Genomic DNA, 24,141 nt, shown 5'->3' with positions numbered 1-24,141 from the left:
CTGTGTGCACTTGAGAAGATTGTTCATTCTTCTGCTCTTGGGTGAAAAGTTCTGAGTATGTCTGTTAGGTCTATTTGGTCTATAGTGTTGTTTCTTTCGATCTTTCTGTCTGGATGTTCTGTCCATTGCTGAATGTCAGGTGTTGAAGTCTCCTACTATTATTGTTTGCTGTCAGTTTCTACTTTCAGATCTGTCAATATTTGTCTTACATACTTAGGTATTCTGATGTTGGATGCATATATTTTTACAATTGATATATGTCCCATTGAATTGACCCTTTTGTCATTATATAATGACCTTCTTTGTCTCTAAATACAGTTTTTGACTTTGACTTAAAATCTAGTTTATCAACGAGTTTCATACTTTAGCCTCTTGTGTTGCTGTGTACTGTCCTTTAATTTCTACTTGAAAAACCCTGGTTAACAACCAGGAAGAGCTCATTCCAGCAGAATTCCTTTAGAAGGAATCCTGTGGCCCAGGATACAAAAGAATTCATTTCAATGTATTCATTAAAGAAAAAGTGGCCAGCCAAACTAATTCTGTAATATTGAATGTATTGAACTAAAGAAAAATCAAAAAGAAAAAAATCATTTTTAGGAGCTTCAAGATGGTGCCAATATAAACCAGTAGAGAGGCAGGTTGGAGTCTGAAAGCAAATGGCCCTTTTGCCTAGATCAGCAGAGCACTAAACCACTACTACATTGGCTGACACCCAAACATCAATGGTGGCTCTTTTGTGTCCCCTACCTGCTTCTCCATACTCTGATGAGAATGCTAAAGTTGGGGTGTTGGGAGCTGCTGTATTCAAGGACAGTGTGGTGATTGTAGTAGTAAAGAGAGGCCCAGCACTCGGCCATACTCAAGTACCTTTGAGTAAGGGAGGAGCCATTCCACTTCTCAGCAGCAATTCCATAGTGGAGAACAACCGGAGAGACAGGCCTGGGCTCTGCATAGGGGGGAAAGTCCACACAATGGCGTAAAGGCCAGTGTGAGGCCTGGGATGGTGTTATGGGTTGAATTGTGTCCTGCCAAAAAGATATGCTGAAGTCCCAAACCCCAGTACCTCAGAATGTGACCTTATTTGGAAATAGGGTCTTTTACAGAGACCATCAAATTAAAGTGAGGTCATGAGGGTGGGCCTAATCCAATATGACCGCTATCCTTATAAAAAGAGGAAATCTGGATACAGAGGGAAGGCCATGTGAAAACACACAGGGAGGAGATGGCCATGTGCCTGGAGTAAGGCATCTACTAGCCAAGGAGCACCATGCATTGCTGGCAACTACCAGAAGCCAGAAGAGGTACGGAAGCATTCACCCCCTATAGCCATCAGAGAGAACATGGCCCTGACAACACCTTCATTTCAGGCTTCTAGGCTCCAGAACTGGGAAAGAGTAAATTTCTGTTGTGTTAAGTCATCTGGTTTTTGGCATTTTGCTAGGGCAACCTGAGGAAACTAACATAGGTGGAGAAAGAGCAGAGGATGTATGAACTATTCTACTTCTTTTATTCCTAAAATGATCCATAAAGTGTATCACAGCTTTTGTATCTACCTACCCTCTGGTAGGTTAGCTCATCCATGGGCTATACAAATTTTGTACTATTCACAGTTTTCAGGATAACCTCACTCACTCTGGGTCCCTGGGAGATTCTGTTCTCGGTCCTCTTCTTACCTGTTCATTGGTTCCTCATGTTGTATCCATCACCTCGAATATCATCTTGACCCATATTCTGTGCCCCATGTTCCATTTGGTTAAATTCTATGTCCACACCTATCATTTTGTAAAGGCAGGAGTCCCTTCGGGAAACGTTCTCCACCACTGCCAGCAAGTGGAATGCCTCCTTAGATCCTCCTAATGAGCAGCTGCTTTTGAAAGGAATTCTGGGCCAACAGGAGGGAGGAAAACACTGCAAATGCAGATAGGGAGGAAGGTTAATTTGACACAATGAAGCTATTTATAAGAAGCGTGATCCCAAAGGTTGGAGATTGGAAAGCACACATGGAAAAAAGGATCCTCTTCTGTATCTAGTAACCATAAAAAATGGCAGGCACACCCAACCCAGCTTATTATCTTCTTTCCCCACGCCAGGTCTTCTGGGCTTTCTCTCCTCAAAAATGGCATTGCATTCTCCGGGACAGCTAGTCTTAGACAGAGCTGGGGCTAGGGTGAGGCAAGCAAGCTGCCTGGGTGTGAAAATTGAGGAGGTACCAACTCAGGGTCAGCTTTAGTCTTGAAACCCTACATCTAGTCAATCACCAACTCCAGTCCCATCTCCCTCCACATCATCTTCTAGCGACTCCTCTGGGCATGGTGGGTCTTGGCATGTTGGACTAAGAGAAAGGATGAAGGACAGATGAATATTTACCTTATATTCTCCCTGTAGCTGCTTTAGCAAAAGCCTATTCATTTGTCACCCATTTGGTGTTAGTTATGCTACAGTTTTTTTCTACTCTCCAGTATCCTGCACCCTCAGTGTGTTTATGTGACTCTCTTAAGATCTAAAAAACAAAGCTCAAACCCCTTAGCATTCAAGTTTCTTCCTAGTTGTCTCGACTCAGCTTTTCAGCCTCACCTGGCACTACAACCTCACCCCAAGCACCTCACACCCCAGTTCAGCTTGTCACACACCGTTCCCTGCATATGCCATGCGCTTCCATGCCTCAGCATATTAGGTCACGTTCTTTCTCCAAACTGGGATGAACCACCTTCTCCATCTGGAAAAAGCCATTATCAGGACCCAGCTGCAAAGTTCACCTCCTCTGAGAATCCTTCTCTGTTGCTCTAATCTTGGAAGACAGCTCTTATTTCATGCTGCCTTTTATTTAGTTCGCATTTCCACATAGCCCCCTCCCACCTGCCCCCATCTTGGCTGTTGGCACAGCATCCAGTTGCCCCTGTGGTCGTCATACCACTTGGCATGGAAGGGGACCTCCATGAGTGCTTACTGAGCCCAAGTGTGAAACAGGTCAAAGGCCACTTTTTGTAAGTTACTGTCCCTTTTTACTCCTGCTACTGTTATTCCACTTCAACTTCAATCTTCGACTTTTGACCCTAACAGTGAAATGAAATAGGCAATTGGATTTTTATGAAGAGCAGCAAGCAATCCTTAGAAGATTTGTCTCAGTGATGGCAGGAAGTGTCATCTCTCTTATTCCTAGCCCTATTCGCAGTGCTTGGCACACAGTAGGTGCTCAAGAAATAATTATTTGAAATCTTGCCATTTGCAACGACATGGATGGGACTAGAGGGTATTATGCTAAACGAAATAAGTCAATCAGAGAAAGACAATTATCATATGATCTCACTGATATGCAGAATTTAAGAAACAAGGCAGAGGATCATAGGGGAAGAGGGGAAAAAATGAAACAAGATGAAATCAGAGGAGACAAACCATAAGAGACTCTTAATATTAGGGAATAAACTGAGGGCTGCTGGAGGGGAGGGGGGTGGGGAGACGGGGTGGCTGGGTGATGGACATTGGGGAGGGTACGTGTTGTGGTGAGTGCTGGGTGTTGTATAAGACTGATGAATCACAGGCCCATACCCCTGAAACAAATAGTACATTATATTTTAATTGAAAAAATAAAAAATAATAAAAAAATATAAATAAAATAAAATATACAAAAATTTAAAAAGAAGTTTATGGAAGGATTTATATCACTTTCAAGTTTTTAAAAAACTACTTAAAATATCTGCATCAACCCCGCAGAGTACAACATGAAGTGTGCTTTCCAGTTTTACTACTTTTCAGTGACTTCCATCAATAACCCAAAGGAACATATACCAAGTTGGGATTGGACCCTATGGTCCTGGAGACAGGAACAAAGTGAACTCTTGGTCTCAGGCTTCCCAGCCTGTCTTTGGAAGACTGTCTCTTAGAAATTTTGCATTTTCTGGCCATCCCACAAGAAGAGAGGGAGAAGGTTTTACATTTAGTAACATTTATTTATGCATTCAGTATCAAGTACGTAAGTGCAAATATCCAGAGTCCATAATTAGGTCCATTAGGAACTACAGAGAAAGTAATACAAATTGTAATAAAGTTAACATGCTGGTACTTTTTACCATACATGTAAATCAGCCTGTCAGTCCCACACAACAAAAGTACTGCATGTTTTTTTTGGGGGGGAGGGGTTATTCATTTATTTATTTTAAGTTATACAAAACTGATTACCAGAAGTACGGTCGACTGTTTTTATTTTTATGTTGTGTGTTGGAAAAACACTAAAACATCAGTCTACAATTCTATATATTGTTATTAAAGATGAATCCAACCAGCAACCCAAGGACATATAAGCGGTTCCCACTACTGCATCGGGGCACTGGGCAGGAAAGGCCTAGCCACAGGGGACATTAGAAGCTACAGAAGCATTGCAGAGAGGAGGAAGAGAACACCGAAGAAGAAAAAATAAGTTGGGCTCTCACCATCATGCACTTTTTTTTTTTTTAGCAACACAAAATTAAAACCACATCTAATACACTTTTCTCTATACTTTAGTGCTTGACACAAGTGACTCAAATATCCTAAGAGCACAGCTGTTTTCTAGGAACAGCCTGAAAACAGCTGTTGGAAGTTTGTCTCTAAGATGATGGTAGTGGGGGGAGAAACAATCAATTTGCAGTGACATGTAAGAACAGAGCTGTTACCACTCCAGACATTCTGGTTCGTGTCCAGTCCCCGGGGGGATATCGATTTACTCAGCATGCCTTTTAGCGCCTGGGATTTTAGCCTGAATCCTGAAAAAAGACAATATCAAAAAACGGTAAGTCATAAGTGTCATTAATGAAATCATTCTGTGACTTCATTGTGTGTTGTTGCTTTAACTGGCTAGCTGACCAAATAGCTTAATATTCCAAAAGATACAATAGCAAAGTAGGAGTGTCTACAAACACATTTCTAGGCAGCAATAGAGACACATTTCTGTGCGTCAAACTGAGACCCAGAAATGACTGGGACAGGCTCCATCTATCTACTCTGCATAGAGAAGGTAGTGGTACTGAGCTCTTCCTGTCCTGGTCTAGGACTGTCCTCTACATTCCTCTTCAACCGATCTCTAGGCAGTAAGAGCACGATGATGAGGATGATGATGATGATGTCTAATATTTACTGAGAGTGTCTTATGTCCCAGTCAGAGTACTTGACAGACATTATCTCATTTAATCCCCAACAACCTTAAGAGTTAAGTATTAACATTCCCAGTGTGCAGATAAGGAAACAGGTTCACAGAGTCAAGTAACATTTATGATGAACTCATATAGGTGAAAATGCCAGAAATGGACTCAAACTAGCCTGATTCTAAAGATCATGTTCTTAAGTGTTTCACTAAAATGATGTGAGTTCCCGTGCTGGGAATTATTCTAACATGGAGTCAGAATTTCAGAGGCGAAGGAGCCTTTAGAGGTAAGATCCCACCAAGAAATTTCCTTCAAAATTTAGTGTCAGGCAAAACAGGTTCTCTTGAAGAACTTCTGTTTCCTCCTTTCTGATAATGAGACCTATGTAATTTACCTAGTTTCTCTTTTTGCTCTAGCTACTGAGAAGCTCAGAGCCAAATCTGAATAAAGCTCAATTACAGAAACCGTGGTAGTTCTCATGGATAATGTTCTCTTTCTTTTCCTTTTCACAGCCCTGATTGCCAATTTTAATTTAACAATTGCATTGTACATGTATGTTCATACACTGTGTGTTCGTTGTCTTCTCTCCTTTCTCTCCATTTTAACAGGCCTAGACCCTTATCACTTTCTGTGAATTATGATCGCCTCCCAGCCAATCTGATCGCCATGTCTCCACTCCCCAGTTCAACTCCCCTCCCATTAGACTGTCATCATGATCTGTGCAAAACACAGCTCTGATTACATCACCCTGGCATAAAAACAGTAGGGGCTGGCCATTTCCCGTTGGGGCAGAGTCACTCCTTAGAACATTCGACACTTGACCTCAGCCTCTTTTTCTAGACTCTTTCCAGTTGATCTTTCTACTCATGTAAGCTTTAGACACAATGGTTGACTCACTGTTTCCTACATGACCTACATTTTCTTTCTTCTTCCTGCAATGTCTTTCCCCTCATCACCCACCTGATGAATGTTCAGCCATCCTTCAGGGTCGCTATAGACGGAATGTTTGTGTCCTCCTGTCTCAAACTCATATGTTGAAACTTAACCCCCAATGTTTTGGTATTAGGAGGTGAGGCCTTTTGGAGGTGATTAGGTCATGAGGGTGCAGCCTTCATGAATAGGATTAATGTCCAGTAAAAGAGACCCCAGAGAGCTCCCTTCCACTTCTACCATGTGAGGACACAGCAAGAAGTCTGTAAGCTGGGAAGAAGGCCCTGGCCAGAGCCTGACCATGTGGGCACTCTGATCTTGGCCCTCCAGCCTCCAGAACTGTGAGAAATAAACTGGTGTTGCTTATAAGCCACCCAGTCTATGGTACTGTGTGATAGCGGCTGAGCTAAGCCAAAGGCTTTCATTTTAGTGAGGATTTAGTGTCATTTCCATTATCCCCTCAGGCAGGAACAGTTATTTCCCTACCTCCCTGACACTCACATTTTATACAACTCCACTGCAGTTCTTTTATCGGCTTATACTTATTTCTTTAGAGTTTTGTCCGCACCGAGAGGCTGAGAGCTGCACTAGGATGGGGATCATCTCATTCATCTTTATACCCTCCGTGCCTGTTACATGCAGTACCTGGGACATCACAGCTATGGCTCTTTTTGGAACCAACTGATCAATCAGTGAAAGAAAAAATTAATGGATGTGATTTGCACAAGATTCCCAAACTTAAGTATTGGACAACTTAGGACTAGAATTTTTATCTTCTAGTTTCTAAGCTCCTATTCCGGTGTTTTGCTGTGCCCTTGTTCTGGTATTGCTCTCGGTCCCCCAAAACACAGCTCTAATTGCCAAAAAGTCACCTGGGGAGTTCATTAAAGTATAGCTTCCGGGTCCCCAATCCTAGAAATTCTAATTCTATTGGTCTGTTTTAGCAATCTGGGAACTGGGGTCTTTACCAGTTTCCCCAGGTTCTGGCACCACCAACTTCCATACTAACCACGCTGCCGTTTCTTAATACAAAATAACCAATACTTTAGCTTCAATTTGTTGATTTTCATTAGGTCTTAGTTGCATTTGGGTCCAAGGTGATAATTTCAGGCATTTTTAAATGTGCTGTAGATCTGATCTAGGTCCAAGTTCACCATGAATTTAAGAGGAAGAATATGAAGAGTACACAGTAAAAACCAAAAACCTTTATATACTTTAGGAGAGAACCATAACTGATGATATGCAAATCAAATACCGGAAGAACTTTAAAGTGGTTGTTTTGTTTTTATTTTGTTTTACACATCTTTGGCTGTCTAAAATACTTCCTTCTAATTCTGACCACCGCCCAGGTCCAGCCATGTGATTCTAAGATTATGAGAGGGAGTTTGTGTCAACAAAGTCTAGCCCTTTGATGGCATGTATTTCCAGTGGGAGCCTAGGTCAGCTTTTGGTGAAAATAAAGTTGTTAATAAAATAACATAAAAACTATCATTTTAGATGGATTTACAAACACTAATTTACAAACACATTTAATTTAGATTTACAATGTAATACAATTTACTAATTTAATTTAGATTTACAAACGCTAATTTAAGCGTTATGGAAAACTAAGATTAATGTCCGCGTTAGCTGTGGCTACTTACAACTGGAATTTTTATCTCCTGATACATAAAGTGACCATAAAATGGAGTCTATTCAAGACTCAAGTTTAAAAAGCAATGGTGTTAATTAAAGAAAAAAATAAACACACACACTTGTAGAGTCAAAACGATGTAATGGAAAATATAACAGCTGTTACAGATTTTTAAAATTTCTCAAGTTCTATAAACAATTTCAATGGTTCATAAAATCAGTGGTATTTATTGTTGAAAATATTTGTTAACTTGATTGTTTTTATTTCAATTAAACTGTTAGAAATTAATTTTAGTTTTCTGAATCAGGCTTCCTTCTTTCCTCCAACCCATCTTGTTCTTGGACATGAGCCAGTTCCCAGACAGAACTTAACGTCATTCACTTATTAAAATTCATTCATCATGATACCTAAAGTAAACCACTGAAGGCTTTATTTAATTGAGAGTTTTAAAATGTATACTTATTTTCTGAAGTAATATGATTGGGAAAGATGTGAATACATGACTCAAATAAGTGAATGATCATAAATCAACTTACTACTTTATTATCCCTTTATTACCTCTCTCTAATCCCCACAAACGTCTGCCTAAAGCAGTCTCTCCTTTTTAGGAATCGCTCGATGTAACTTACTTTGCCACAACAGCATTTATGTGAGTCCTCACAAGTCCCAGATATTGGTCAATCTGTGCCTACAAAGAGGAAGAAATCATGAGCACATCCAAAGGTCACAAGGTCAAAATTTAAGGTGAATATTTGACATCACACAGGACTTACCTGGTGCTTAACATACACTACAGGTAGAGTAAACATTGAAACCACAGCTGGGATGAAAAACAAATACAGTATTAAAATTCTGAGAGTTATCAGTGAGAATAAGCTTTTAGATGCATTTTTATATAATTATGTGATCTTATAGCATTATTTTATAGCAGCTAGCATTTTAGCTAAAAGATGGCAGGGCGGTCCATAAGGAAAATAAAGGGACGCTGAGCCTTTTACAGATATTAAGCCATTATTCCTGGAATGAGGGTGGACTGAACCCTCCCACGATACAAATGAATTTCTGTCCATAACTATCTATTGCAAACAGATATTGATTGGAAACCAAATAAAACTGTTGTGCTTGAAGAGGAAAAAAAAAATACTTCAGACTAAGGAATTCATTATTAATGTGTAATATATATTATACTCTCTAACTAACTATGATGGTCAGAGAAATGCCCTGTGCTATGTGGCGTTTGTTCCTAGGAACCTATGACAACACGCTCACAGCTAATGGCCTAGGAAGCTCCATGCTGACGGAGCGTGTGAAGGAAGACATAACGTGCTCATCTGTCCTTACCCATGAGCAGCAGGGTGAGCCCATTGAAGAGAGCGCCAACGTAAGTCAGGAGCCACATCAGAACTGCAAACTGAAGGACAAAATGTTTATCAGAGCTTCTAAAACCGTTTGTGACAGATGAGAGTCTTATTTCATTGACTTTTTTTAGATTAAAATCGGGGGGAAAATACACCATGGTTTCAATAGGAAATGTAAGCATTAAATTCTCATCGCAGAATTACTGAAAGAGGATCTAGTCTTCACTCCTCTCAGAACCCTTCGGATCTCTTTGTTAGAAGATTTGAAGGACTCAGTGAAATAATAAGACGGGGGGTCAGCAAACTATTGGCCCTTGGCCTGTTTTTTTTGGGCCTGTGAGTTAAGAATGAATTTTATATTTTTAAATGGCTGAATAAAATCAAAGCAAGCATAACATTTTGTGATATGTAAAAATGATATGAAATGCAATTTTCGGTGTTCATAAATAAAGTTTTATTGGCACACAGCCACAGTCATTCATTTATGCGTTGTGTTTGGCTGCTTTCCTGCTATGATGGCAAAGCTGAGTAGCTGGAACAGAGATTCAGGCATGCAAAGCCTGAAGTATTAAGTATACGGCCCTTTACAAATAAGGATTGCTGACCTCTGCTCTAGCCCATTCTTTTTACATTACACATACAAATAGAAACATCACTTGAAAAGCCCTAGAATAAGTAATTACAATCTCTCTCGTATCTCTCTCTAGTCATTACTTGGAAAGATGTTCTTCCAGGAAAGCATCTTCTGGGGCCAGGCCACGTTACTCACTTTTCCTTCTGCCCTTCCTTCAACAGTCGCTGGGCAGCCCTGCTACAAGACCCCGCCCAGTGTGTACAAAGCGTTCTGGGAGCATGGGGAACCCATAACAACCTCGCTCGGGCCCAGCTGCCTCATGACTCGCTGACTTCAGGTTTCTACATATACTGCAGGGTGGGAAAAGCAGTGTGTTCGAAGAACCCTGGTAAGTTCAGTGAGAGTGCCAGGAGTAATGCCAGGTGTCTGAGGTCCTCCGCTTCAGAGGCTCCGTCTCACAGCCCACACTATGTAAGGACTCTCACACGTCTCAACTGGCAGAGTCCAGAGTTTCTTTCAATGAAAAAATCACAAATGTTTTTCACATTCCCCCAAACTAGATTTTTTTTTTAAATTAATTCTAGGAAATTGGCTGAGGAATTGAAAATGGTAAGGACGGACACCCTGGTGTGTTGTAAAAAGTACAGAATTAAAAGCTGTGTGGCCCTCGGTTTGATCCCGGCTCTGCCAGTGACTCACTGGGCAACCTCGGGCAAGTCTCTCAGGCTCTCTGAGCCACAGTTTGGGCATCTGTAAAATGAGGGGATTGGACTGGATGAGCTCCACGGGACTGCAGAGCTAGAGGTTTTCTCACTCTAGAATGCAACTAGCACTTGCTTCTTATTCTCTAATCTGTGGTGGTTTACAGTATACCTTTAGGGAGAACGAAACTCAAGACCGCCAAGTGAATGACATAAGCAACCGTACTTTTAGGGAATCCACCAGGTCCTGGACAAGGAAGAGCCTCCTCAGTTCTTTAAGCGTGTTGTTCACATAGAATTGCAGGCAGTCTGTGTACTTCTGGATCTGCTCCTGAGAAAGGGTGATCTCGAGCTCCAAGTAGGTCCTGTCAAGAAACCATCCCCGCAGAGAGCTCCATCAGAGGTAATCTCCGAAGAGCTGAGTTTTCCTTCTCCCACTCTGAACACAGCCAGGTCACCTCTGGGGGCTGCAGGGCACCCCACACACCCACCCCCAGCACCCGGGGGAACCTGGGAATCATGGCTGTTAGTGGTGCGCTCTATTTCTATGTCCCTGAGACAGCATGACAGTAGGAGCTGATAATTCAGAGCAACTGGCTGGAAGCAGAGAAAAGTCAGCCCCAAATCAGCTCATCTGCTGAATTCTCCAGACATCCCTGGCCCACTAGGTAGCTGTGAAAGTCCTCATTTCTTCTTGGCTGCATGGAGAGGGATTATCTTTTTAAATAATTGAGGTATCTGAAAATCCTAGCTGCCAATTATTGTTCACTATCAAAACTTTAATATTCCATGTTTAAATTTTGGAAAATACTTCCAGGTTTTAGGTAGAGAGCTCTGAAAACTCAAGTGACCTGGGCCATATTCAAAAGCTCACTCTTTCTACTAAGAGCAATATTTTTAGTGACCACATTTTTCAATTTTTCAAACGATGACATGTGATTATTCCATCCTCCTGTTTGGCCATGCTCCCCACAGAGGGTCCATCTTCCCTTCCCCAATTCTAAGACAGCACCACATCATCTACCTAGAAGTTATTTCTAGAGTTCTTACAGTGCTTACCTAACTCTGTAAATTCAGATGAAAAAAAGTAAAGTAGCATTTTGGTTTGAATTTTAGAGAGTCTACCCTGAAATCTTACGGGTTTCATACTCTTTAGGAAAAAAACAGAAAAATGCTGATTTGTCTAGATAGTAAGTTTTGATCCAAAATGTACTAAGTCAGATATTCTTTTTACTGATAAAAACAACTCAACCAAAAGAAAGTTTTTTATTGTGTCTCCTAAAGGAAGATAAAGTAGTTGAGCTAACTGGACGTGATGGTCTTGGGGGCCAAGAATGTGAAAGAAACTAGCCTTCCTTAGATGGCAGAGGGCAGAGGCTGGGGCAGAGGAGGACTCTGAAGATGGAAACCCTGGTCACTGGCTGGGACCACTGAAGGAGGCATGATATAACCCTGGAATGAAGACACTTCACTTCGCTTCTCTCACCTTCCTGGGTGGGAACTTGGATAGCCAAGTTACAGCCCAGAAGACCCATTAACTCTGCATTAGAAGAAGGCCTAATGCATCCCAAGGGCTTAGACTGTAACTGTTTAACACCGAGGCCCAGGAACCAGAGGCTGGGAAGGGAGATACACAGCCTTTTCCATTTCTGTCAGTAGGTCCCCGTGACACAGGAATCTTTCCCCCTTTTAAGAGCCTCGGGCCCTAAGGCCTTCATTCCGCTGACCGGTGAGGGTGAGCCAGGGAGGATTCAGAGGCCCCCTGGTGAGTGACTGGCTCTGGCCCAGAACCATCTGCCGCAGCATCTGCAAGGCTCAGAACTGTCCCTCCGTTCCAGGAGTGGAAGCCACCCGTAGGGCAGCCCGCACTCTGGGGCCAGCAGCGGGGGGCCAGGCGGACCTGCCAGTCAGGGCTGCCATGCCCCGGGCTCCCAAGCCAGAGTCGGGACATAACTTGGGGTGGAGTGGGTGCCGTGCAGCTGACAGCTCTGCCCCGTTTCATTCGTCCTCTTCGTATATTGCCTTAAAAAAAATCCTCCCTCGCAACTGATGAATCACTAAACTCCACCTCTGAAACTAATAATACAGTCTATGTTAATTGATTGAATTTAAACAAAATGAAAAAAAAGAGAAACAAAACAAAACAAAAAATTCCTCCTTTTCAATGTTCATTCCAGATTTCCCCAGTATAAAAATGCAGAGAAGGGTACATTATAAGACTGTTCATGAACCTTGCACCCCTCAGAAAGTTGGCCCTGTGGTATTAAGCTTCCAGAGACCATAGAAATAAAAATCCAAACACCCTAGTCCTGACTCTACGCTAGTTACTGGCCATGTGATTTTGGGCAAGTCACTTTGCTTCTTAGAATCTGTTTTCCCACCTGTAAATAGAGATTACACTGCCCTGCCTTCTTCACAGGGTTGGGAGGATTCACTGTTGACCACTCCTTAAATTATAAAACGCTGTACCCATACAATGGATTATGATTGCTATTAATAATAATTAAGTATGAAAATATTCATATCATATGTAAACTTATGTTAAACATGCTTATTAATTCATTCACAATCATGAAAATAGAAAAACTCAATATACAGCAATAAGTGTCACAATAGGGATAACTGAGGGCGTTTTGGAAATTCACCAGAAATATTAGCTATTAAAAGTCAGGGCATTCAAGGGACTCTGAGACTCTGAGAGGTCTGTCGGTTCCCAGCGACACATCACCCAAACGCCCGGGAGCTGAAACAGAGTCAGGGGGCAGGGGTCCCGTGAGAGGCTGGGCAAGGGCTGGTCTGGCGGGGACACTCACTTGAAAGGGTGGCCCTCGTCGGTTTTCTGCACAGCTTGTAAGACAGACTTGTAGATGCGGAAACTGATGGTGGCGGAGAGCGCGGCAAGGGCCAGGTAGGCCACGACGCTCACAACGCTGAACTGGGTCAGGGAGAAGAGCAACAGCAGAAAGCTCCCGAACACGATCCCGGTCTGCTTGATGTCCCGCCAGTAGAGCAGGTCAATAGCTGTGGAGAGAAGACAACCCCCCCAGCCCACAGACACACTTAACGCCCGCAGTGCCGCTGGGGGGCTGCTGCGGGCCTCATTCCTCAAAGCTGTGGTCGCTGCACGTCTCACCTGGCCTTTGGGTTCTCAAACACAAGTGAGTAGACACAGGGCTTTGGTCAGCGCACTCACTGCCATTGTATTTGGCTTTGGAGGACTCTTTTCCATCCCTGAATATGGTTCATAAATTCACAGAGAAGAAAAGGCAGTTGAATCTCCTGCGACCATACCTCTATGAGTGTGTCTCACTGGGCTACACCATCTGTGACTTTGAAACAAAACGGCAAGTACAGAGGACTCAGAGCACCTGTTCTGTTCCTGTGGATGGCACTGATTGTGTGCATCTTGGTGCCCTACTGGCAAATTTCATGCCTCAGTGGTGGCCTAGAGGTGTGTATCTCAGGCCATACACATGTCCCCCTGCTGAGAAGGGGCAGCAATGATGGAAACGGAGGTCCTGGAGAAGTGGTACTTTCAGAAGCATGGCAGTGGGTCCAGAGACCCAGCCAATGCCAAAGGTTTTAAAGACATGGCCCTCCTCCAAAACAAGCAACACTGAAAAGTTAGTAGCTGTCTCATGAGTCCCTGGAGGTGACATTTGGATTAAACCATTTTGTACAGCATAATCTATTCGCTCACCTTTTGTGACTTAAAAATCTGGAATATAGCTTTAAAATCTGCAGCACATTTCTCATGTAGTTATTTTCCTCTTTCACTTAGAAACAAAAAAAAATTAAGTTCAAAAGAACAAAGCCACGGTGCTTCAAATATGATACATAATGTAAGTATTTTCAATATTCCAGTCACCAGATTATGAAAAAGGCATAGAAGCCTTGCTGAAGAATTTATTCTCCAATTAGGCAAGTCACAAATGTTTGTTTTTTGTTTTTTTTTTTTAAAGATTTTATTTATTTATTTGACAGAGACAGAGACAGCGAGAGCAGGAACACAAGCAGGGGGAGTGGGAGAGGGAGAAGCAGGCCTCCCGCCAAGCAGGGAGCCCGATGTGGGACTCGATCCCAGGACCCTGGGATCATGACCTGAGCCGAAGGCAGTCGCTTCACTAACTGAGCCACCCAGGCGCCCACAAATGTTTTTTTGAATTAAGATATAATCGACATTTAACATGGTACAAGTCTAAGGTGTATGACATGTTGATTGGATATATTTATATATTGTAATATGATTGCCACCAGAGCACTAAACTAACACCTCTGTCATAGCACATAATTATCATTTCTTTTGTGGTGAGAACATTTAGGATCAAGTCTCTTAGCAACTTGGAAGTTTATAATATAGTACTGTTGGCCATAATCACTATGCTGTACATTAGGTCTCCAGTCTCCAGAATTTATTTGCCTTCTAGTTGCAAGTTCATACCCTTTGACCAACAACATCTCCCCAAGTCCCCCCCCCCCCCCGCCATCTAAGCCTGGTAACCACCATTCTCCTGTTTCTATGAATTCAGCTATTTTAGATTCTACCTATAAACGAGATCATACCATATTTGTTTTTCTCTGTCTTTTTTTCACTTAGTAATGACCTCAAGGTCGTCCATCCATGTTGTTGCAACAAATGGTCTTTATAGAATGTTACATCAATAAGTTTTCAGAAAGAGAAGACACAAAATTCCCACCTCACAACCGAATGAAAATGGCAGCTGCTTACGCCGCCAGCTTCCTGTGCAGGGCACAGAGACCCAGCTGGTTTACAGAATTGGACACCAGTCATTTGCTCAAGGAGAACAAAGGTGACCAGGTTGAAGATAGCAGGGGGCTGCTCCCGTCGTACTCAGGTATGTAACTAACTGAAGGAGCAGTATCAAAAAGGTCACAGAGCCCGTGACAACCCTCTGACGCTGTGGAGGGGATGTAAGGAGTGTGGCAGAGCACAGTATGAACCCTTGGCTTCAGTCTTCCCCCAGGCTGGCTGGAGAGTAAATCAGGGACTGAAGGGGTGGGGTGGGGGCTCTTTTAAACCCGGCTGAGGATCCCTCAGCAAGCTGAAGCTAGAGAGAGAATTTACTTTTGAGCTGATCTGTCATCCATCCCCACCTACTCCTCACCTACCTGGTCCACCAATGACATGAATGCACAACACTGCAGTAGTCTGCCATTTGGCTGGGGGGCAAAAATTTGTTCTTTTTCTCTAACAACACTTTTGCATAGGAAGTAGAGGAGAGAATCACAAACATGTTTTGGTGTGAAACAAAGATTTTTTTTTCTCTTTTGAGTGGGGCTGGTTCTACAAGTAGGCTTCTAGGAGCAAAGGAAAAGCAAGGCTGCTCTAAAGCCTCTCTCTTCTCCTCGCCCCAATCACCAGTCACAATGTCACACTGACTGACATTCTACTATTAGAAATTCAGTCCTTTAGATTAACCCTTTTTATCTTTATATTTATCCTTTTTATCTTTTTTTTTTTTTTATTGCAAAGATCCCAGAAGGGGTAATGCAATAAAGATTGGCTTGTCATTAACAGCAAAGTACAAAGGTGTTCCCCAAACGATTTTTGTTTTAGAAGAGTTGGTTGAGAACAGAGCACTAAGGTAATAATCCTTCCAGGTGGAGAAGAAGGATCTTTTAGAAGACATGACACAAGACACCCCTGGGCCTCTGAGGGTAGGCGACAGAAGAAGGAGGAGAAGGGGTCTCCACAGAAGCCTAGTGCTCCCTGTGGTTGAGTGGATTTGGAGCAACAAATGGAAGTAAGCCTAGGCCTATGTCCAGACCAGCAGGGCTAAAGGGCCTGGGGAACTGGAACCTCCTAGCATTTATTCTGTTTCATGTAGGGGAGGGTGGGGTGGAGAATAAAAAGACAAAAACACCACCATTATTTGCAATGTTGCCTCTTCCCCATTTTGTTCATTTATTCAGTATTTATTGAGCAAGAACTTTTTTTTAAGGGCCAGGCTTTGTGCCAGGTGGTGCCAGGGATATCAAAATCAATGAATTATTTAAAAAAAGAAACCCCCCCACACAAATAAGTTGTAATCTTCTGTTTTATGACACCCACAGATTCACATGGCAGAAACGTTTAGAAACAAATACATTATAAGACACCATGATTTGTGCTAAAGGGGGCACTCCCTAGTGCTAGAGAAAGTAGGCTTACCCACCTCTGAGATGATGTGAAGGGGCACGGGAGACTCTACAGGAGGTTTTCAGGCAAAGAAAACATAAAGTCTGCTACTACCAAGTGAACCCCCACTTAAATTGCTTAACACTTGTTAAAAATGGTGTACCTGTCTAGAAAAGCCTTCTGAATCTCTGGATACCTATTCAAACAGCCTGAGAATGGCAGGTACCAGGCAGGAGCTTTATGAGAATAAACTATGGGCAGAGAGTGTGGACTATCGGCTAAACAACAGTGGTTTGGTGTAGTCATTACCCAACAGGTGTTTCGATCAACATGTTAAGATTGCTGGAGGTTTCTAATGAGGAGGTTAACAAAAGATTCATCTTACAACATCAACGGGATGTTTATTCTGGGTACTTTGTGACACGGTAATCTATTTACGTAGATTCTGGGAAATGTTCAAAGCACTTTTAGACATTATTACCACATTTAAACTTCATAATCAACTCCACTGGGTAGCTATATAACAGTATAACAGATGAAGAAGCTAAAAGTTAAGAAATCTGTCTTATGGGAGTGAGTTAATGGGAGTTAATGGGAGAAGATCAAACCCTAAGTTTGATGCTTCCTCCAAAACGATAAAAGTTGCCTCTCTCACATTATGTGGTTATAGGTTGAATGTTCCCCGAAGCATGCAAAATTAATTTGGGTAACCTGATTTATTCAAATCTCCTTCCAGAGCTTGATATTTAAAGTGAAAGTTTGTAAGAAACGTTACTGAGAAAACGAGCCATTATCAACAGTAAACAGTTATTGGTCATCTATTCATCTAGTAAAACCAGGAATGAAGAGATCATAAAATTCTGTTCCTGCTTTTAAGGAAGTTAAGATCTAGCTGGGAAGACTGACATTCATTTTACAAATGCTGAATGATTGCCAATATATTTTGTGTTGTTAGACATGGCAAAAGTTGAGTTCAAGGAAGGGATAGTGCTGGAATTGATGAAAGAGGCCGTGGGATGGTTTGTGAATGTAGCGAACAATTTGCTAAGGAGATGGAGTGGATAAAGGGAAATATTATGAAGGATTAGTCAACAAGAATCGTTGACTAATTAGCCGTGGGAGAAAAGAGGAAGAGCAAATTGAGGGTGAAGGCAACATTTCAAAGCTGGATGACTGAGTGATTAGTATCACTGACAAAAACAGGAAATCTGAGGGTGAGTTGGTTGGGGATAGAGCAGACACTTGCTTTTAAACCTCCAGGTTCTGACATGATGACATCAAAGCAGGGCATTTTGACACAGTCTAGGGCAGAGATGAGATAGGGATTATGGGTGAGATGAAGCTGACAATTACAATGCTTCCTAAATTTTTTAAAGCTTAGGCATCAAATGATTTGTTTTTTTAGTCATTTAGGAAAGAGGGCTGACTATTTACATTTGGGTATATTCTGAGTAGAAAGGATGACTGAGGCCATGAGAGTGGAGGAAACCTCCAAGACAGGAGAGACTAAGAAATGCAACTGAGGATGAAACCATAGTGTAAGATTCAAAGGGGTAAGTGGAGCTTATCAAGAGTCCCGTCTGAGTGTCAGAATGGGGACCCCAACAGTGTAGGTTACAGCAGTCAAGAAGAAGGAAACCTCCCAGGACAATGGGGTAGACTACAGTGAGAGGTGCTGAAGACATAACAAGGGAAATGATAACTGAGAAAGGAACCTGGATTTGGAGACTAGAAGGTCACTCATAACTCGGCAGAGAGTGTAACCGGTAGTGAGGATGGAAGCCATGTTGTAAAGGGTTGGGTAAATGATGGGAAATTCAAAGTAATAAAAAAGATGGCAAATACAATGGTAGTTTGGGCAAGCAGCAGCAAAAGCAAATCTCTAGGTTGAGCAAAGCCTGGGTATATTAATGGAAAGCGAGCAGTGAGGATTCCGGAAAGAGATTTGATTGAGCAAAGTCTCAGAGAAGGGGAGAACGGATGGGATTAGTCATTGCTCTTTCTTTTCAAAGAAGGGAGAAGGATGAAAAGAATGGGTAAAGAGGGGGGCGCCTGGGTGGCTCAGTTGGTTAAGCAACTGCCTTCGGCTCAGGTCATGATCCTGGAGTCCCGGGATCGAGTCCCACATCGGGCTCCCTGCTCGACAGGAAGTCTGCTCCTCCCTCTGCTCCTCCCCCTCTCATGCTCTCTGTCTCCCATTCTCTCTCTCAGATAAATAAATAAAAAAAAAATCTTTAAAAAAAAAAAAGAATGGGTAAAGAGGGAGAGACATTTTGGGAATGTATGGGTGTGGCTACAGATACACATTGAGGTGGGAAAGGAACAAGGTAAAGTGGCTGAAAGTCGCTTGAGGGAGATTTACTCAAATCCTGGAAAATGAGTTAGGAGGTCTTCCTGAGACTGAGGACGGTAAGGGTAGGGTTTGAAGAGATTAGGAGAGGTCCGAGCCTGTCTCATTCAGTACAGTAGTGATGAGTCACATGTGGCTACTGAGCACTAGCCCCAAATGAGACATGCTGACGTATAAGCTACCTATCTGAGTTCAGACTTAGTCCAAAAAAAGGATGCAGAGTACCTACCTCATTAATACTTTTTATATTGATTTCTGTTGTTGAAAGGCTAATACTCTGCATATGTTGGATTAAATATATTATCAAAATTATTTTTACTTGTTTCTTACTTTTTAATGAGGAAGCTACTAGGAAATTTAAAATTTCTAGTTAGGGGCTCACATTATATTTCTATTGGACAGGGTCGATCTAGAAAAATACAGCATGTCAAAAAGGAATCAATAAAAGGACTGCCAGAAAGTAAAGAGGGTTTGGTTAAAGTCAGGGATCTCTAGTGGATCCAGTCAACAGGGTTGGAGGCTGGGTGTTCCCAGCGGTAGACGGTAGAGCTGAGTGAGCCAGGGCCGTGAACTTGCACAAGCAGCATGGTTAGAGGAGTCGAAGATCCAAGAGGACAGAATTGAAATGAGCAGCTCGGGCTCAGGCTGGGAATGACAGGCGGCCAGGATTGTTGGAACTCATGGGCTGGGAGAATGGCAATGGCTGTGTGGTCAGAGTGACAGCAAGTGGCCCGTGATGATTCAGTGGGAAGGGTAGGAAGTGGTGAAGTGTGATCAGAGAAGAGACTTTCTGTGTTCCAATCTGCTGTGTAAATGATGACTTTTCACATTTTAATTTTGCTCAGAGTGATGTAAACTTGTGTAGGAAGCTTTATAGTAGTGGATCCAGAAAGTGGATATTTGAGTTTCCTTAAAACTCAAGAAAATAAAAGTAACTCTGTAACTGCGACAAATTACCCCCAGGAGTTTTTGGGTACAACAAAGTATAGACAGCTTTCCCTTCCTTTAATATCCTCCTAATGCAGAAAGGTCAGATGAGAGTTTAAACACCTGAGTCACATTCACTAAGCATACTCACAAAGGCAGGTAAATTATCATATTGCTTTGCCACGTATAAAAACTAGAGTTACTTTGCTAAAAACCAAGGAGAAATGCACTGTCTTTGGAAATGAGAGATCAGTGTGTCCCATCCATTGAGAATGGACTGGGCTTGGTGATCTCATCAGAGTCCCCAAAGCACAGGTGGGAGCCCCCGCTACAGCCTGCCTGGGGCTCACCTGGAACTCATTCGGTCAAGGCTGACCTGGCATATTTGGCAGATTTGAAGAATCCTGATTTCAAATGCAGAAATCAGTGCAACCCTTTTATTTCCATAATCCAATCAAGGGCAGTAAAGAGAAACAGAAGTGATCCAAGGTTTGAATGAATAGCTGACTGGAAATAAAATGCTCTCTCAAATTTCTAGAAAGAAAGCCCTTTGCTTTCTTTCAAAATTTTTTGGTTTAGGAAACCATTTTAAATGTATTCAATTATATGATCCAATAGTGGTGCAGTATTCAGAAAAATGTATGAACTGAAAGACAGTGGTGCCGCTATTTGTATTTTATTTTTAAGGCAAAATGTGGCATAAGTGGAGAGCATGAATGGCAATAAACTGTGCACGATGATTTGCATTACTGCACCATATTCCTAAGTGAATTTATTTATATTCCATTTTGGTCCAGTAAAGATTTCGGGCAGCATTGCACCACTTGCTATGTGACAAGTGAAAGCTATTTCATAAAAGACCAAGTGAGAAAACCCTACTTATATATAATATCAGCATTTCATCAAAAGGATTGTTGAAAAATGATATGCTGTTGACTCTAATTTACTTTTCAGCAAGCTTCCAATAACTGACTACAATACTTGAGTACCTTCTGAAAAGAATCAGAGGCTCGAAAAACCTCAGTTCTTTACAACCCAGGGTCCAAAGCAGTGATAGCTAGTTTCTCCGATTTTCGTGAGGCCAACAAAATATCACCACAGAAAGTTAACAAGGGGAAACAGTAGTAACTTTCCCTCCTTTTGCCATCAAACTGGAGAAACGTAATGGGAATCGATGTAATAAAAAAATTTTAAACATGCACGGAGACATTCAAAGATGACATTTAGTCAACGACTCCATGAGTTTCCCTTGCCATGAAACAGTCTCATACGTAAGTTTGAACTTTAAATGGTAACCCAGGGGCCCTGAGCCCGGGGGGAAGCTGCTGGGAGGGACTTGTGCTGATAAGACATCTGCGGTAATTCCATTTTCCAGGCCTTTCCTTCTCACCACTTAAATACAGCCAGTATGACTGTCAAAAGAAAAATGCCAACACTCTTATTTCTAGATGTTTAAATAATTCTGTGGATATTTTGAAAGAGGAGATACATTACACCTGGCATTCTGTGTGGACAGTAAAAGAGCACAGCATTGAATCCACATGCTAGTTCCAACCACTGGGACCACATTCTCCCTGTCCTATGAAATTAACGCAATGATGCTTAGACCCGTGGTCACCTTGATGGGGTGGACCTGGCCAGGAAATGAAACAGCAGGGCCCGGTACTGAAGACAGTGTGCTAAATCTTTTAGTAAATGGGCTCATTTGGAGGGGTCTCCACAGGGCAACTCCACAGGTCTCCTTTGGCATCAAAGGAAGAGATGGCCATATGGAGAGAGAGACAGGCTTTGGGCACATGGTAGCTGAGGGCAGCACACAGGAAGATTTGCAAGGTATTAAATAATGGATGTCCTCATGTGATTTTTCTTGTTTAAGCTTTCTGACTTGATCAAAATACAAAACTGTCCACTTGGTTGGTGGTAATCAGTCATAATTAGCCACAAAATCTTGTCTGGGTCACACCTTAAAATCCATCATTGTATTGGAATAGAAAAGAACCATGGAGATAGACAGCTATTGCTTCTTTATAAAAACTGAATATATTTAACATTTTTGACCAAGACCATAATGGCAAGATGTTTCTTGAACTAAAAGGATAAGGAAAGGTAATGATCTCTCATTGTACCTCTGTTCCATTCAGTAAATTATTATGTCCTTCTTGATCCCTATTACCACTATATTGGATCTGCAGTTTGGTAAAATGTTTCTGAAAGCAAGACATGCTCATTGCTTAATGGGTAGAACTGCAATAAATTCTAAAAATTAAAACCTGTTACATTTTCTTTTCTTTTTTTTTTTTTTTTAAGATTTTATTTATTTGACAGAGACAGCGAGAGAGGGAACACAAGCAGGGGGAGTGGGAGAGGGAGAAGCAGGCTCCTGGCTGAGCAGGGAGCCCGATGCGGGACTCGATCCCAGGACCCTGGGATCATGACCTGAGCCGAAGGCAGACGCTTAACCGACTGAGCCACCCAGGCGCCCTAAAACCTGTTACATTTTCAAAATCAACATCGGTTTGGGCAAAGAGCTTGTAAGTAATGCTTGAATTATAAGACAACTTTACTCAGATTTAACTCAAAAATACAGTTTAACATATGTGGAGGACACAGAACTGTATACTTCAAAGTTCTAAAACTTCTAACAAATTTTTTTATTTTATATAGATTTTATTTATATATTTATTTTGGGGGGGGAAGAGAGAGGGAGCCTGCATGAACAGGGGGAGGGGCAAAGGGAGAAGGCGAGAAAAAATCTCAAGCAGACTCCACACCAACTGTGGAGCCCTACACAGGGCTCGATCTCGAGATCCTGAGATCATGACCTGAGCTGAAATCAAGAGTCAGATGCTCAGTCAACTGAGCCACCCAGGTGCCCCACTAATTTCTTATCTTATTTGAAATATATGCTACAAATTTGGAATACATTTACAATGACCAGGCTTTTAATGTAATTATTGTCATCTAGGCAGAAGATGGATTTTAAAGAATTATTAATGTCAAATTCTTAGCTGTCAAACTGTGAGCTTAATTATAAGGCAATCATGTTTCTTTGAATGGTTGTGTATACTTTCGTAAGAACTGGAAAGGTGACAATATGTAAATATTAATGCATGGCCAAATGTGTACACAACTTACGAGATCAGGTTGAGAAGGATGGGAAATTTTGTGGTGATGTACATTTAATTATTTCCCAAAAGAGAGGTGATATTCTGGAAGTTATCCACCCACATTAGCTTTTGTTTGCTGGATTCAGTGAATTTTAACATTTAATTCTACTATAAGGTAATTTAAAATATATCAATTACTTCACAGATTCTATTCCCAAATGTAGTAACTAGTCTAAAGATGAAAGAGAATTGAATAAAGAATTTCAAATATAAGGAGGAAATGGGAGAGAAGGCAGGGAGAGGGAGAGAAAGAGAGGGATAGAGGGGCAGATGGGGAGAAGGCGAGAGAAACCTTTTCAAAATAATGGAGAGTCCTGCTCATTATGATGGAATAGGGATCTGTAATCATAATCCTAATGCTTTAGTCATACAGTATCAGGAATATTATTGGGTTTTTTTTTCCTTTTCAAGATTTTATTTATTCATTTGACAGAGAGAGAGAGAGAGAGACAGCGAGAGAGGGAACACAAGCAGGGGGAGTGGGAGAGGGAGAAGCAGGCTTCCCGCCGAGCAGGGAGCCCGATGTGGGGCTGGATCCCAGGACCCTGGGATCATGACCTGAGCCGAAGGCAGACACTTAATGACTGAGCCACCCAGGTGCCCCTATTATTGGGTTTTTAAATGAAATAAATCCTAATTCATGGAAATCTGAGAAAAATCATAGATTTGAAGATGTGAATTTAGATCAGCATTTTTATCAACCTTTCTCACCCTTGATGGATCTTCCTTTAAAAAAAATTTAGACCCTGCAGAGAGTCCATTTGTACAGTCTAAAACCAAAACATGAAACTAAAAAATTATTCTAATCTTATCGATGTTTATCATACTTTTTCTTAATTTTAGGAAGGAATAGCACATAAAGAAACATATACGTGAAGTTCAGCAATTCTCTCAGTTTCATGTCAGTTTTTTCCATTAAATTACTTCAAATATTTTTTGGGACATACACAATCTTGTTTTATAAAAGCTGTTTTTGTTGCCAAGTCCTCTAGCTTCATGTTACACGGTATGGAGATACTGGACAATATTCAGCAAATACTAACCCTCATTAACTCTAGGTGTAGGACTTTGGGCGATTTGTGGCTTTCATTTGAACCTCTCTTTGAACAAAAGGAAATTTTCATAATGCGTATGTATCACTTTTAGAAAAAGAACAAAGCCGGGGCGCCTGGGTGGCTCAGTTGGTTAAGCGACTGCCTTCGGCTCAGGTCATGATCCCAGGGTCCTGGGATCGAGTCCCACATC

The 24,141-nt window shown here is 41.8% G+C and overlaps 1 protein-coding gene across 2 annotated transcripts in view; it reads right to left on the bottom strand.

Moving 5' to 3' along the window:
• Window positions 1–3,926: 3,926 nt before the first annotated feature.
• The window catches only part of RTN1 (reticulon 1), a 201,713-nt gene continuing 181,498 nt past the window's right edge, over window positions 3,927–24,141 (bottom strand). For both annotated transcript variants that reach the window (XM_006730042.3, XM_006730043.2), the window contains 6 exons: window positions 13,127–13,334; window positions 10,540–10,678; window positions 9,022–9,091; window positions 8,454–8,500; window positions 8,310–8,368; window positions 3,927–4,739 (listed from right to left, as the gene is read on the bottom strand). In XM_006730042.3, coding sequence (XP_006730105.2) covers window positions 4,697–4,739; window positions 8,310–8,368; window positions 8,454–8,500; window positions 9,022–9,091; window positions 10,540–10,678; window positions 13,127–13,334 — 566 coding nt within the window. In that variant the 3' untranslated portion in view covers window positions 3,927–4,696. The remainder of the gene's footprint in view (window positions 4,740–8,309; window positions 8,369–8,453; window positions 8,501–9,021; window positions 9,092–10,539; window positions 10,679–13,126; window positions 13,335–24,141) is intronic.

Source organism: Leptonychotes weddellii, chromosome 9, assembly GCF_054177405.1.
Source record: "Leptonychotes weddellii isolate Sample4059 chromosome 9, ASM5417740v2, whole genome shotgun sequence".
Lineage (NCBI taxonomy): Eukaryota > Metazoa > Chordata > Mammalia > Carnivora > Phocidae > Leptonychotes > Leptonychotes weddellii.
The sequence above is the reverse complement of the archived record's forward strand: the minus strand, read 5'-3'. Positions and strand labels throughout refer to the sequence as shown.